Below are 14,865 nucleotides of genomic sequence, written 5' to 3' on the forward strand. Positions count from 1 at the left end.
GGAAAGCCATACACTGATTTGTTTAAATTTCATCTTCCTTTTCTTACTCTGAGCACCACTGTGAAGTACTGTTGGTCAGCAAAATTACCAAAATCTGAACATCCAAAGGAGTAAATTTAGAATCCTTAAAAATCACAAAATGGATAATCAACGAGAAATTGAATATAGATCATGTAGTTTCACATCTCCCTAACCATTCTCTTTTGCTGTTATTTTTCTCTTTGTTCCTTCAATATTTTTGAGAGAATAATTCTGAAAGTTAAACTAATGTGTTGTTTATTCGAATTGTATAATCCTGGTTCTAAACCTAGTTCACAGGGGCTGGCCTGGTGGCGCAGTGGTACAGTTTGTATGTTCCGCTTCGGTGGCCCAGGGTTCACTGGTTCAGATCCCGGGTGCGGACCTACACACTGCTTGTCAAGCCATGCTGTGGCAGGCGTCCCACATATAAAGTAGAGGAAAATGGGCACTGATGTTAGCTCAGGGCCAGTCTGCCTCAGCAAAAAGAGGAGGACTGGCAGCAGATGTTAGCTCAGGGCTAATCTTCCTCAAAAATATAAAATAAGTAAATAAATAAATAAATAAACCTAGTTCATAGACTTAATGGGGGGAGAGGGGAGTCAACCGAAGACTGACAAACATCTACTTCAACTCTTGGGCTTCCAGGCTTCTTTTTCAATGTAGCAAAGCTGTTCAGTAAGGTACGCTTTGTTGAATCACGTAAATGAGGATATTGCTTAAATAAGCAAGTACATAGATCGATAATGACAACATGATTTTGTTTTCTGGGTTTTTTGTGCTGGGAAAGATTTGCCCTGAGCTAACATCTATTGCCAATCTTCCTCTTGTTTTCTTTTTTTGCTCCCCAAAACCCCAGTACATAGTTGTATATTCTAGTTGTAGGTCCCTCTAGTTCTTCTGTGAGCTGCCACCACGGTGTAGCTACTGACAGACAAGTGGTGTGGTTCCACACTCAGGAACCAAACCCAGGCCGCGGAAGCAGAACATGCCAAACTGTAACTAGTAGGCCATCAGGGCTGGCATGACAACGTGTCTTAAATAGTCCTCTTTACTGCATTATCATATCCTGATATACTGTCATCTAACACGGTTGAGTTGAGAAGACTCTTTGAGCATACACTCCCATTCCTCTTTCAAAGTAATAGAAGCTATTTAAACAGTAATTTACACTAGATATGCTTATTATTGCCCATGATAATCAGTTACGTTAGCAGTTCTGAGGAACGAAGTTTTAGAATCTTGCTTTACTAAAGCTTCGTCAGGATTCAGACTTAGATCTTCTTGCTACTAACTCAATAAACTTGCTTAATTTTCCTTAAAACTTGAAATAAACTTCTAAGTACATTTCTAGCAAAAACTCTCTCTCTACTTTTTGAAACAGAAACATCCTTAGTTCCATCTTTTCCCGGTTTCACCATACACGATTTAAACAGGTAGGTAAAAGGAAGATAAACAAGATTCCTTCTCCCTTTTGCATACCAAAAAGGACACTTGACGGGTGGCCCAGGGAGGGGGAAAGCAGCGGAATGGACTATTGCCCAGCCTGTATGGGCCACCACCAAATGTTTTAACAACGCGCCAGGCACCAGAGCAACAGAGACTGGTGAGGACAAGTCTTCCCCAGCAACAAGGAAGTCGCAGGGCAGGCTTAACTGCAGGACTACTTTTACTTTTAAGCTTGTCACCTAGCAGAACAAGACTTAATAAAGAGGATCTTATGCAGTACATGGTCATGGCATTAAATAGCATGGAATCACATGACAAAGTTATTACGTCAGTCGTTCTTCCATTCATCAGATTATGACAGAGAGAGTCTCGATTTGGTATTGGTAAATCTTTAACATCTCTCTAACACTGACTAATCTTTGTCTTTTTCAGCACAGGCATCAGACCCAGCATAGTATCCCTTTAGAATGTTAGTACTCTTCTCTTCTGCACCTTTATGGTAACCTATTTATAGTAAGTGATTCCCTTTTCTCATTCAAAGTTTCTTTAAAGTTAACACTTGAGGAGCCAGCAGTGTGGCCGAGTGATTAAGTTGGCACACACCACTTCAGCGGCCCAGGGTTTCAATGGTTCGAATCCTGGGTGCGGACATGGTACCATTCATCAGGCCATGCTGAGGTGGCGTTCCACATAGCACAACCAGAGGCATTCACAATTAGAATACACAACTATGTACTGGGGGGCTTTGGGGAGAAAAAGAAGAAAAAAAAAGAGAGAAGATTGGCAACAGTTGTTAGCTCAGGTGCCAATCTTAAAAAAAAAAAAATTAACACTTGACAATTTTAAAAAGTAAAAAAAGGAAGATGGCCACACTTTTTCATGTGATTTCATCCTTTTAAAATATGCAAAAGAGTAACTTTAAAACATATAAATAGGGACCAGCCTGGTGGCACAGTGGTTAAGTTCACACGTTCTGCTTTGGTGGCCCTGGATTCGCCAGTTTGGATGCCAGGTGCAGACCTACACACCACTTGTCAGGCCATGCTGTGGCAGGCGTCCCACATATAAAGTAGATGAAGATGGGCACGGATGTTAGCTCAGGGCCAGTCTTCCTCAGAAAAAAAGAAGAGGATTGGCAGCAGATGTGAGCTCAGGGCTAATCTTCCTCAAAAAAAAAAAAAAAAATATATATATATATATAAATACAATGGTTTCTAACCCTGTGCTATCCATTAGGGAGGGTACTAGCCACATGCTGACACTGAGCAAATGAAATGCAGCTAGTCTGAACTGACAGATGCTCTAAGTGTGAAACACACACCAGATTTTGAAAACTCAGTTCAAAAAAAAGAGAATGCAAATATCTCCATAATTCTTTATGATTATATATTGAAAGGATAATAATTATATATATTAGGTTAAATATATTGTTAAAATTAATATCACCTGTGGGTTTTATTTTTTGACTTTTTTTAAGGTAGCTGCTAGGAAATTTAAAATGATAAATGTGGCGCAAGAATTTCTGTTGGACAGCTCTGGTGTAACCAAATGACTACACTCCACAAGGGGGCAGCACAGGAGCAGGAAAAATTTAACAGCTGCTTTTTTTGGATGTCAAGTTTTAGTCTTAAATTACAGGGTGCTGAATTAATCTAGAAGGGAAAGTGATTTTTAATATTAAGCAAAAAGTGCTTTTTTGGAAAGCACTTTCATTGCTAAAAATAGAGCAACTAAGTACCATAAACTCTAACACCACCCCCCAAAATTATAGGCAGCCATTCTCTGTTCCTTTTCCCTTACTCCCCAAAAAAAATAACTACGAAGAATTTACTAAAATAAATCTCCTCCCTCATTTAATGTCAATGTCTGTCTAAAATAAATGTTCTCACACAGGGGAGACTAAGCATATGCTTCCTTAGGACGTGAGTGACCAGTGGTATGAGTGCACACCGTCCAGTCACCCGCTGACTGGGCAGCGTTTCATGCTGGAAAAGAAGAAAGTGTCTTCAGCCATCTTCATTACACTCGGGATTCCCTGGGGTCACAAACTCACTGCTAACGTGCTGTCTCCAACATTGGTGGTGATGAGCCCTTCGATGGTGCCGTACTCCACATCTCTGGGATTGAGGCGTTCTTGGTTGCGCCTTTTAAATTTTCGGAGAGCAACTCCCAGTATGCAAGCCAGAAGGCACACTGCAAACACCACGGACAGAATAATGAGGCCAACCTCCAAGTGGAAATTCTGTGTTCCAGGAAAGGATTTCCCTGGAGATGGGGGAGAAAAGGGTAATTGGCTGTAAGGAACACTATTTACGTATTATTTAGCATAACCAGTACCCTAACAAGTAGCTCCTGATCCTGACCACAAAATCTCACAAGTCACAAAGCTTTAAAACTGAAATACTTCCTAACGCCTGGCCAACAGCCCAGTCATTTTAATCATTATTCATTTAGACACACCTGGAGTTTGAAAAAATTCCACTGAGAACCAACTGTATTAATGCACGTATGCGAAAAAGCTTTTAAAATATAAAGTACTATACAAATCTCTAATACTGCTCTTATGAACTCGGATTTGATCTGTAAGGATGTTTGATCATCAAGCCCTTACAGACAGACATGGTGCTGTAATATCCCCATGAGAAACTGCTGAGTTCAAACTGAATTACCCAACCTGTGGTCTCTCTCTCCAACGTATCTTGGATGCCTACTGCTGAATTCTCATTGATCTTTTTACATCACGATTTCTGCCTAGGAACCTACTCATTCATCTGTTCTTTGACTCAGTCAACATTCATTCCCTGGTTCGCTCACTTTCCTAATCACTCATTCACCCCTTCCTTTAGACATTATTACATCACCCATTCAAACATTCGTGCATTCATTCAAACACACATCTCACTCAAGCAAATATTCAGAAAGACTTTCTACCTGCCTAGTGAGGAAAAGCAAAATTTCTTAGTTGGATAGTGATGGTCCATAATAAAAAGGTCCCGAAACAATCATCATCTTTGCATTTCAGACCGGTTCATGACATTATGTCACCAAGCCCTGCTCTTCCTCACACATGCCTTACTCTTTTCCATGTGCCTGGTGCCTTCAGCCATCAAATCTCAAGCCTAACTTCCTTTATACATTTCTTTTAACTTTCCAAATCCAAATTAATCAACGACTTGGCACGTAATACTCTATGATATGTGTCACTTATACGATAAAGTGTAAAACTAATTATATAAAACATTAAATTATAAATATTGTGCCTCCCTAATGAGAAATTCCTTAAGAAAATAAATTTTCTATTACAACAAAGTCTAGCAGAGTGCTCTGCAGATAAGAAACTTTCCATACTGTAGACACAATTTTTGTGCAAATACAGACATTTCTTCATGTCCCTTCACTCTATTAATAACATTTAACTCACAAAGTTTTAGTTTACTCCATCAAGTACTCTTTTAGTTTTAACCATTTAAATACTTGATCTCTCTTTTTAAAATCTTTTTTACTATTCAACCCTATTTGCTTATCAGAATTTAATCTTTTCTATACGCCTTAAGGTCATCACTATAACTTCAGAAATTGCTGTTAACACTTGTATCAATTTTTTTTTCACTTTTCTGTCTCCTCCCTTGCTGGCTGACATTTCTGGCAGTGGATGCTCCTAGTAGACTCTCCTACTCCATTTTTTGGTTTGTTTCTTCTTTCGTGAGTACAAAATTAAACAATTTTGTCTATTAAAAACGTACTATGTATTAAGTAAATTTGGGTTGCAGTGAGTCTACAAACACTAAGGTACATTAATATTTGTAGGGACTTTTTCTTTTTGGTGAGGAAGATTGGCCTTGAGCCAACATCCTTCGACAATCTTCCTCTTTCTGCTTGAGGAAGATTGGCCCTGAGCTAACCCCTGTGCCAATCTTCCTCTATTTTGTATGTGGGACACCACCACAGCATGGCTTGATGAGCGGTGTATAGGTCTACACCCAGGATCAGAACCAGCAAACCCTGGAGCATGTGAACCCAACCACTATGCCACCAGGTCAGCCCCTGTAAGGACTTTAAGATAGCAATTTAGGGCTCATTTTATGGGGAAACAGTTTCAGAGGAGGACTGACTTCCATTGGATATGGAATCCATATTGAATACGACACAAGGAAGATTGTACATAAACCACAAGGTTCAGGTGAAACCTTCAAGTTTCTCTGATAGATCACTGGGAACCAGATATGGGAGAAAAGGTTAGTGAGTCTTTCTTTGTCCCCTTCCTCATAAAGAAGGAAAGGTATTCCACCTAGGCAACGAAGTCCTATGTTCCATTTTCCTCCTTATATAATGAACATAGAGATGAGTACTTACTGAGCAAAATTGTTTCAGAAATTATAACATCATGGCTCCTTAACAGAAAAGGGTATGAGGAGCTGTTCACTGCTCATGCCTACAGAGAGATCTGGTCAGCCAAGCCACCCTAAAGGTGGACAGAATGTCGCTCACTTTCCCAAAAATGTCCATCCTCCTTTTAGATTCCAAAAAGCTGTGTCTTTCTCTTCCTCATCTAGAGCTACCTTCCTCGTCACCCATTGCCTCTGGTTCAAAGAGTAGGAGGAAAGCCTTGTGGCTACTTACATCTTTAACCCACACAGAATCAGGACAATATGAACAGAAACCCTTGATCTAGAAACAGAAAAGTCCATGGGAACCTTTAGTGGGCAGCTGGGCCGTGATGTTCCTGTTACACCAGTCCCCTTGGCAGCACTCCACAGCTTGGCCAGGTGATGGCGGGGTCTTACAGGTCATCTTCCCCTGCTCGTACACCTGGAAGCAGCCTTTCTGGTAGACGTGGAAGCCATCGTTGATGCTCAGCGAGGAAAAGCACTGCTGGCCTTCACAGTGGTCCTCATTCCCACAGGAGAGGCCTTCACACACACACATGTAAAGTTTGGGGTTTACCTTGGGCTTCTCATCTGCAAAGGAGAGAGGAAGTGGGGAGAAAAATCACTGCATGGGTTTCACCCGCATTGGGAGAAAAATAGAGTTTCTCCAAGACTATTACAAACACATTAACCAAACAGAAAGTCAGGCTAAGCACTGCCATTGGCCATTATGTCCACATTGTGTTATCTCGTACCTCTCACTTAACCAACCACCAAATAATAATCCCCTCTCAATGTATGAATGCATTTATATAGGCTGTGTATTCTTTTAGATCATAGTAGGCCAAAGAATGGTTATCACCTGTCCACAGTCTTCTGAAAATGAACACTGTGGTTTTCTTTTTTTTCTTTTTTCCTTTTTCTCCCCAAAGCCCCCTGTTACATAGTTGTATATTTTAAGTTGTGGCATGTGGGATGCCGCCTCAGGATGGTTTGACGAGCGGTGCCATGTCCGCGCCCAGGATCCGAACCAGTGAAACCCTGAGCTGCCGAAGAGGAGAGCATGAAGTGAACCACTCGGCCACAGGGCCAGCCCCCCACTGTGGTTTTCATGTTATCTTCAGCCTGATGGGCTCTCATATGCCAATTCTTGCATCAAAATAAAATGATTTACCAGAACATAAAGCTCATTACCTTAATATATGGCCGCTCCATACACATCTCCATCAACTAGTAATACAAGGAATGCTGATGTTCCTGCCATTACCTGTCTGCTTCAGAAATATATCAGTCTAATATGAGTTTATAAGGATGCACAGTCTACAATTACAAACCCATATTATCAATATTTTCAGCTAGATGTCTAGACTAATTTTTCAATAGTAGTAACACTGAAGTTTTTACAGTGATTACAATGGGAATTCATAGCTGCTTACACATTTTCAACTGGCAGAAAAAATTTAGCACCAATTATTGAGGACGAGGGCCCAAGGAGACAAAAGGAATAGAACAATGTCTGCACAATAAGGTAACAGGTGGGACCAAAGGAGGAGGCCACACCTGGTGGGTCCAAGGTGCAAGGGAAAGAGGCAGAAACGCATCGTCAGTGAAGCACACCTAACCAGACCTCCTAACTGTCTCTTTCTGAAAACGCTCATTTGCAGTTTCATTTTTCAAATCACTCTTTCTTTTCCCCTCCCTTGTTAGAATGATGATTAGTTCAGACTTGCTGCTCCAAACGGTTTCCACTAGTGGGAAAGGAAAGTAAGAACAGAATGTAAATAGCCAAGTCCTAGAGGCCACTGATGAGTTAGCTGAGGTCACTTTCACTAAAGCACTGTTCATACGAGGAAATTCAGCTCTCAGAGCTCCCTCCAAAGGCCTATGGCACAGACAGGCTGCCTTCTAATCCTTGAACCCTCTGTAGCAGGTCTGTGTGATAACTGCCTCTTTCTTAAAATAACAGGTCGGGTGGCTGTGCTTTCAAGAGGAGACCTTAAGGTAAGGTCTTTGAAAATGTCAAGTTCATTTACACAGATTTGTGTGGGTGTGTGTAGAGATGAGTTATCTCAAAAAGAGAAAAGCGTTCTTAATCTTTCTTCTTCCCTCTTCAAAGAAGTGAAAAATAGTTCACTGCCCACTGTAATGTGGGTGCCTCGTCCCACAGAGTAAGTGCATGCAGACACACAGACACAAGCCTTCTATTTATAATTGACTTGTTAGTTCTTTTGAAAACCACAAGGGGCTCGTCCAAGAGCAAAGACATGCCTGAAAGCAGAAAATCCAAAATAGCCGCTGACAGTATATGTATGTCACCAGTCTCACCCCTGAGAATCAAGAGCCCTCAGACATTTTTAATGAGCAAAAATTTTAATGAGCCAAGAAATAGTCTTCATTTTCCCTGCCTAGAGAAATCCAAGAGAAATTCCAGCACCAATCTATTTCTATGAGGATGAGAAACATACATATCTGTTGACATAATCCAGCAAAAAGTTTACACTTGCCAAAAGCGAGTTGAAAGATAATATTTCTAGGGAGTCTAGACATGCTCGCCACTCTTGAATGGCACAAAGCTGGGCTGAGGGTTGCCAACTATGCCGCCCAACAGGTGATGATTCTTTGGAAGGAAACGGATGGGCGGGGTAAGGAAGGGAGTTAATGGTGTCATACTGATTTGTTTGTGATGTACGGCAGGGAATTAAAAAGATGATATTTAAAAACTGCAATAATGCAATTTATTTGAAACAAACATTTATTTTAAAACCCTAAATATTTTTTAAAGGTAATAGATATCCAAGGATACATACACAACACATTAAGGAGGATGTGCCTGTTGACAGTGGGTTGGCAATGAGGGATTAGTCTTAGGATGAATGGATAAAATGAAAATAAAATAGGAGGTTAGCTGCTTTTGGACGGATAATGGATTGAGGAGGATGAATTACAAACTCGCTGTACTTACAGTCCACTAGGAACTACTACAAACAAGTTACCCCAGACCCTAGAGGGCTCGGTCACCATGGATCCTATGGCAATGGATGATGGTCCAGGATGCCAAAGAATTAATGACATTTTGTAGTTCTAAGAAAAAAAGTGTCAAATTTTAAGAAAAGAAGATAACAACAATAATAATAATTTTTCTAACGTGCTCTGAGTGAAATCTGCTTTTAAATTTCCAGCCCAAACTGAACTCTAGGTCCACAGACGGCAAGAAGGGACACTGCCCTTCCAAGGTCTCTAGTTTTTGACAGGACAAGGGAACATCTGGCAGGTGTTTGGACTGCAACCTCAAGAATTTTGCCAGAATTGAGCAGTCTCAAGTAAATACCATCCTTATTAAAATTCAACTAACTATATACCCAACTACACAGTGCACACAGGCATAACAGAGTATCAAACTTAATCAGATCTTATCCTGTGGGGTCATAATCCAAGCCAAAGGGATTCACTCATTTATTAAACACTCTCCTTGAATCTTTACATCCTTCTCAGAGTTGAGTACTTACAATCAGGGTTTACTACCTTTAAACTGGTGATTTTTTTCAGTAAGATGTCAAAAACCGGGGTTAGCATATCCTCTCCTCCACAATCAGGACAAAGAAAAATGGGGAAGAAAGACGGCTGTTAATGATATGTAATAATTAACTCAATCTCTGATACAGTGGAACCAGGAACTCAGTCCAGCAGTTAGCTAATGGACAAAACCTTCACCGACTTCTTCCTATTTTGATTCTCACCAACATTTAATCTTCTTAATTTGTATATTCCCAAATAACTAATTAGCAGAGCCTGTCATGTATCTATTTTCTATAGACAGCCAAATATAAAGGAAGACCCTAAATTCTTAAGAATATAAGAATGACCACACGCACTCACGCACACGCCTGCACACACGTTAGTTAAATGCCACCTTGGCAATTTCATCTGACAGAGCAGATTAGTCAAAGAGCTGCCAAAAGGATTTTCTGAGCTAGGATTACTAATTCAACAAAGGAAGCTAAAAGCAAAGTGGTAGCATTTTCAGATCTTAATATCCACAATCCTAAGGAACACAGCAGGCCCCAAAATGCCCCTGACTCCTGTTTTAGTCTTGTTGACATTTAGGAATAACCATCACATATGTGGGTCTGTGATATTTTATTTGGAGTGAGATTGTCAGGGAATAGGGGTTAGAGAATTATCACCAAATCCCTTTTAGGGTCACAGGTAAGGTTGTGTGAACATTGAATCTCTCAGATCATGATATAAATACAGTACACATCAAGGAACACAGCAAGGAATAGATAATCACCTTCTGGGAGTGATTTTCAACAGCACAGACAGGAAGCACCATATCTGATATGAAGTATTTTACACTTGCCTGTGCAAATAACCAGGAAGTGCCCTGGCAGAAGGCAGCAAGTCTACTCCACCTAATTGACATTCATTTCAATAATTCAGTAATTTAAATGTCAAGCCAGAGGTATTCCCTCTCCGTGGAGCTCACCCACATTGTTTGTTCTAAAAGGCACCTCCCAGCATTATTCAGTGTTATGGCTGGCACTGTTTGCCCTTTGTATCACCAGAACCAGGCCCGTGTGAACACACTTGGAGCAGCAGGGAGTTCTGGACACCCCCTGGGAGGATCCAGGGCTGGCTCCGCAACCAGAGGCGCAGGCCTGGAAACCCAGGCGTTCACCACAGCCAAAGCTTTTAAAAGACTTTTTTGTTCTGGGGAATACTCATTTCACCATCTGGACACACGTACTCTTGTAGTCTAATCCTAGATTGGCAGAGGAAGAGGCAGAGCAAAGAGCATCATGGACTTTTTAAGACTCTCCACGGTTTAGGATAATCTTGTACCTCATAGAAAAGTATTCACATTTATGTTTTAAGTGGGACTTGAGCAATCTAGGCACAACAGGATGGACTTATCCCCAACCTTCTCCCACCCACCTGCCCAGTCATGCACTCTATAATGCTTTAAGGCATTTAAACTGATTATCATTCTAAATACTGCACCAAACCCCACACTTCCCACTAAAGTCTTTGACACAAAAGACAAATGAGAAAGTGCTCCAAGGAAACCAGCCTGTAGCTATGATCCCAGGGGTCAGCAAAAGGAACAGGCTGAATTTCTTACCGGCTCACTTCAATGTAGCACAAATAACAATGCGGTTATTAGACTATTGTTATAAAAGTCCAATAGCTCAGGACTTTATGGGCTAAAAAAGGAACCCCAAACATCCCTGGACCCCTTCCAACAGTATAAACGATTCATTCATTTGAAATGACAGCTTATATTAGGTTTATAAATATGGGAGTCCTTCCATCGTCTCCTAATCCGAGAGTGCAGTTTGGCACCTCTCCAGAATCTGAAAGCATTTGAGATCTTTGGCATTAAACAAAGGCTTAAGGAAGGATTTTGCAATGCCAGGTATCATTGCCAGCAAGTCTGCTCCTAAGACAGAAACACAAAGGTCCGTCCGGAATGCCTCGTGAAGGGCATCTGACGGTCTGGCAAGAAGGCAGGCTACATGTTCAGGGATAAAACACACCAAGTGCCTAAATGCTCTCATTAGAGAACATTCGTTTAGGGAACCTGAATCACATTTTTTTTTCTCATCAGAGAAACTGATACTTGGTAAAGTTATAAAGCCAAGAAGAAAATTCTAGGAGTTAAGAGAGAGAATAAACACATTTGAATGAGATCACATATAAACTAGAATAACAGGAAAGAAATGGTCTTAGGATTTCCAAGATTTTGAACTCATGATGCCTCCACTCCAAATGTGTCCTTCCTCCAAGGCTCCCTAACTCAGCAAATGGCATCCCCATCCAGATGTGCAAGCCTGATTTTCTCTGGCTTCCTTTACTCTTGAATTCCCTCCAAATTGAATGCTCATTTCCCTCCTTGCCAACACTCCCCCTGACCTGGCTAGCTAGCCTAACTTCCCCTCAGACCTCACCTTACATGCGATAGCCTCAGAGAAGCCTTTGTTCGCACACTATAATTTAAAGTTGGAACCATCTGCATACACTCACATACGTGTGCCTGTATGGCTGTTCAACGTCCGTGTCTTTCCTCTAGACTGTGAGCATCATGAGGGTAGGAACTGAGCTTCCTTTGCTCACCATAGCCCACCAACAACCTTCGTACTTGGCAGGAGTACAAGCTTGACGAATATTTGCTTCAGAATGAATTTCCTCTTCACAGAAAGGATTTAGAGGTGGGAAGAGACATGATGCTGGTTTCCAGAGCAGACTGAGTCTATAAAGTCTTTAAATGTCAGCAGATCTTAAGGCAAGGCTTAGTCACCGAGCCAGCATGTCTGTGCAAACCACTTCTTCCTAGAAGAGCTTGCCCTAGCGTCACATCTGTTCACCTTCTCGGGCTTATGAGTGTGGAAAATTAATGCTTGTGGTGGTGTGGTGGGTTTTTTATTTGCTTGTTTGTTTGTTAAAAGAAAGGGGTAAAATACGAGAGTTCCTAAAACAAGGAATTATTTCATGCATTATTGGAACAGCAGGGCTTTTATGGGTGGTCCTTCCTTGCATGGCTGCTTTGAGGACTTCTGGCTACTAGGATGCTACAGTGATCAGGATGATCAAAACACAGCAAGTGCCTGACTCCAGTCAGTTTAGAGGGGTCATGGAGGACTTGCCTGCTCAGCAGTGAAAAAGATGCCCCTGGTCTTTGCTGCCATTTTCTCCTATCAGTGAAAATAATGGTGTTTCCAGCAGGGAGTAGGGAAGAGTGAATTACATCATTTTCCCCTTCTTGCTTTGCTGAAGGTGATAAGGATTCCTAAGTCATCCTGCATTTGAACTGCTGAAGCTGAGAGAGGGAAAAAAAAAGTGCCATCTGTTTATTTTGTGTCTGGGCTGACTCCTTGTCTCTGAAATAATCCCTGTAAATTAAACCTATTGCAGCAGCCACACCTTCTATTTGAAAGCCAAAAACTCCGTCTGGGTTTAAGTGACTAACAAGTTAAAGAACACTGTGGGGTACTGACTTAAGACAATGTTGGTCTGACTTTTTTTGCTTTTTATGATTCCCTGAATGTAGCAGACTTCACTTTAATATATCCATCATGTCTGTGAAGCAACTCCTTAATGTGGGGGAAAATAATGATGGCCTCTCTCTTCATTTTTATTTCAAACTTCTTAAATCTCTGCTTCTGAGAAACAAATGATTACAAGGCCTAATGGAAATTATCCAGTTGGGAATGCTTTTAGAGACCAGAAAATACCCCACCCCACCTCCATATAGGGACAATGCCCATGTCTGAATGAAACTCCACTTACAGGGAGAATAACAGAGTATCACAGCCTGAAGGAAGAGGGAAAAAAAACCCCAGTGAATTATACACATTTCAGGGAAATCATTCCTGGGTCCGACTCAGAAGAGAGCCAGAGATATGGTACCATCTATCAATGTCTCAGGCTACAAGCTCTGTTCACAGTGTGAGAAGAGGTGGTTCTGAGTCCTTTTGGTTGTTCCCACCCCCCCCTCCGAAGCTAACTAGGGAGTGATGGCTCTCCAGTGAGGGTTTTCTACCCAGGCTCTATGGGGAAAATTTTGTTTTCACAGGAAATCTTAAACAAGGGCTCTATGTGGGATAGGACAGTGGAGCAGGCACTGCGGGGCAGCTTCGGCACCCAGCTCCCACCTCTAGTTCCCTCCCACACCCTATTTGACCATCTCTGGGATTCAGGCGCCGGGCTCCAAGGTTGTCAGTCTTTCCTCTGCTTCCACCAGCAAGCCATCACTACACCCCCATACCCTTTCCGGAAGCTTTCAAACCACAGAGATAAATCCTTCAAAAGATGGGCAGGGCTCCAATTTGTTGAATACGTCCTAGACCGTCAGCCCCTAGGCATTTTGGCACCCAAAGCAAAAGGTGAAAATGTCTAGAATTAGTTAAATTCCTCCTCTTGAGCTCCCTACCCTACCCTACCCCAGAGAAAAGCACAGAGGGAAAAAGGTAACTTCTAGATCATTTTCTTTCCAGGCCAGATGAAGCCAAGTAGATTAAGATATCCAGTGGTGGGGGCCAGCAGGGTGACATAGTGGTTAAGTTTGTGAGCTCCACTTCAGCGGCCCGGGGTTCACAGGTTCGGATCCCAGGTGCGGACCTAGCACCGCTTGTTAAGACACACTGTGGCAGCATCCCACATAAAACAGAGGAAGATTGGCACAGATGTTAGCTCAGCGACAATCTCCTTCACATACACACAAAAATATCCAGTGGTGAAAAACCGGGCAGAGCCTAAGCTTCTAATATTGTTACTTCCCTACCCGCAATTTCCCAATTCATGTCCCAAGGTCCTACCAGGCCCAGAACTCCATGAAAGGTAAATGAAGAAAGGAGTCCTACATCTTCGATCCCATGAATACATGCTTTGTGCATCTGTATTCCAGCCTTTATAACTTGATCTTTACTTTGCATATCTTCTTTCACCTGTCAGTCTAATTAATATGGTCCACAAGAATTCATTAACTCCCAAATTCAACACACTTAAGAAGATTGGCTTGTTAGTCATAGACCAAAGATCCTACAGTTATCAAGAGATGGTTGAGTTTGGGTCTTTCTTTTTTTTTTTTTGAGGAAGATTAGCCCTGAGTTAACTGCTGCCAATCCTCCACTTTTTGCTGAGGAAGACTGGCCCTGAGCTAACATCAGTGCCCATCTTCCTCTACTTTATACTTTATAGTACTTCCTCTACTTCCTCGACTTTACACCTACCACAGCACAGCTTTGCCAAGCGGTGCCACGTCCGCAGTGGGGATCCGAACCAGCGAACCCTGGGCCGCCAAAGCGGAAAGTGTGAACTCAACCACTGAGCCACTGGGCCAGTCCCAACTTTGGCTCATTTTGAGCTTCCTTTTTTACTCCTGAGCCCACAGAAAGGCTCCAGGTATCTACACTCAAGGTAGAAACTAAAGGCACTTCTTCAGAGTGCCGTGAACCAGAACTGGCTTTCCAAACACACACTCTCGCCTTCCCAATCTCTGCAGCACAGCACACCACTCTGAGCTTCCACAATA

General features: G+C 41.9%; 1 protein-coding gene across 9 annotated transcripts in view; it reads right to left on the reverse strand.

Annotated features, from left to right (window-relative positions):
- ACVR1 (activin A receptor type 1) overlaps positions 1-14,865 on the reverse strand; it is a 122,615-nt gene that overhangs the window by 30,127 nt on the left and 77,623 nt on the right. For all 9 annotated transcript variants that reach the window (XM_070579833.1, XM_070579827.1, XM_070579825.1 and 6 more), the window contains 2 exons: positions 6,162-6,425; positions 3,521-3,732 (listed from right to left, as the gene is read on the reverse strand). In XM_070579833.1, the coding sequence (XP_070435934.1) occupies positions 3,521-3,732; positions 6,162-6,425 (476 nt within the window). The remainder of the gene's footprint in view (positions 1-3,520; positions 3,733-6,161; positions 6,426-14,865) is intronic.

Source organism: Equus przewalskii, chromosome 17, assembly GCF_037783145.1.
Source record: "Equus przewalskii isolate Varuska chromosome 17, EquPr2, whole genome shotgun sequence".
NCBI lineage: Eukaryota > Metazoa > Chordata > Mammalia > Perissodactyla > Equidae > Equus > Equus przewalskii.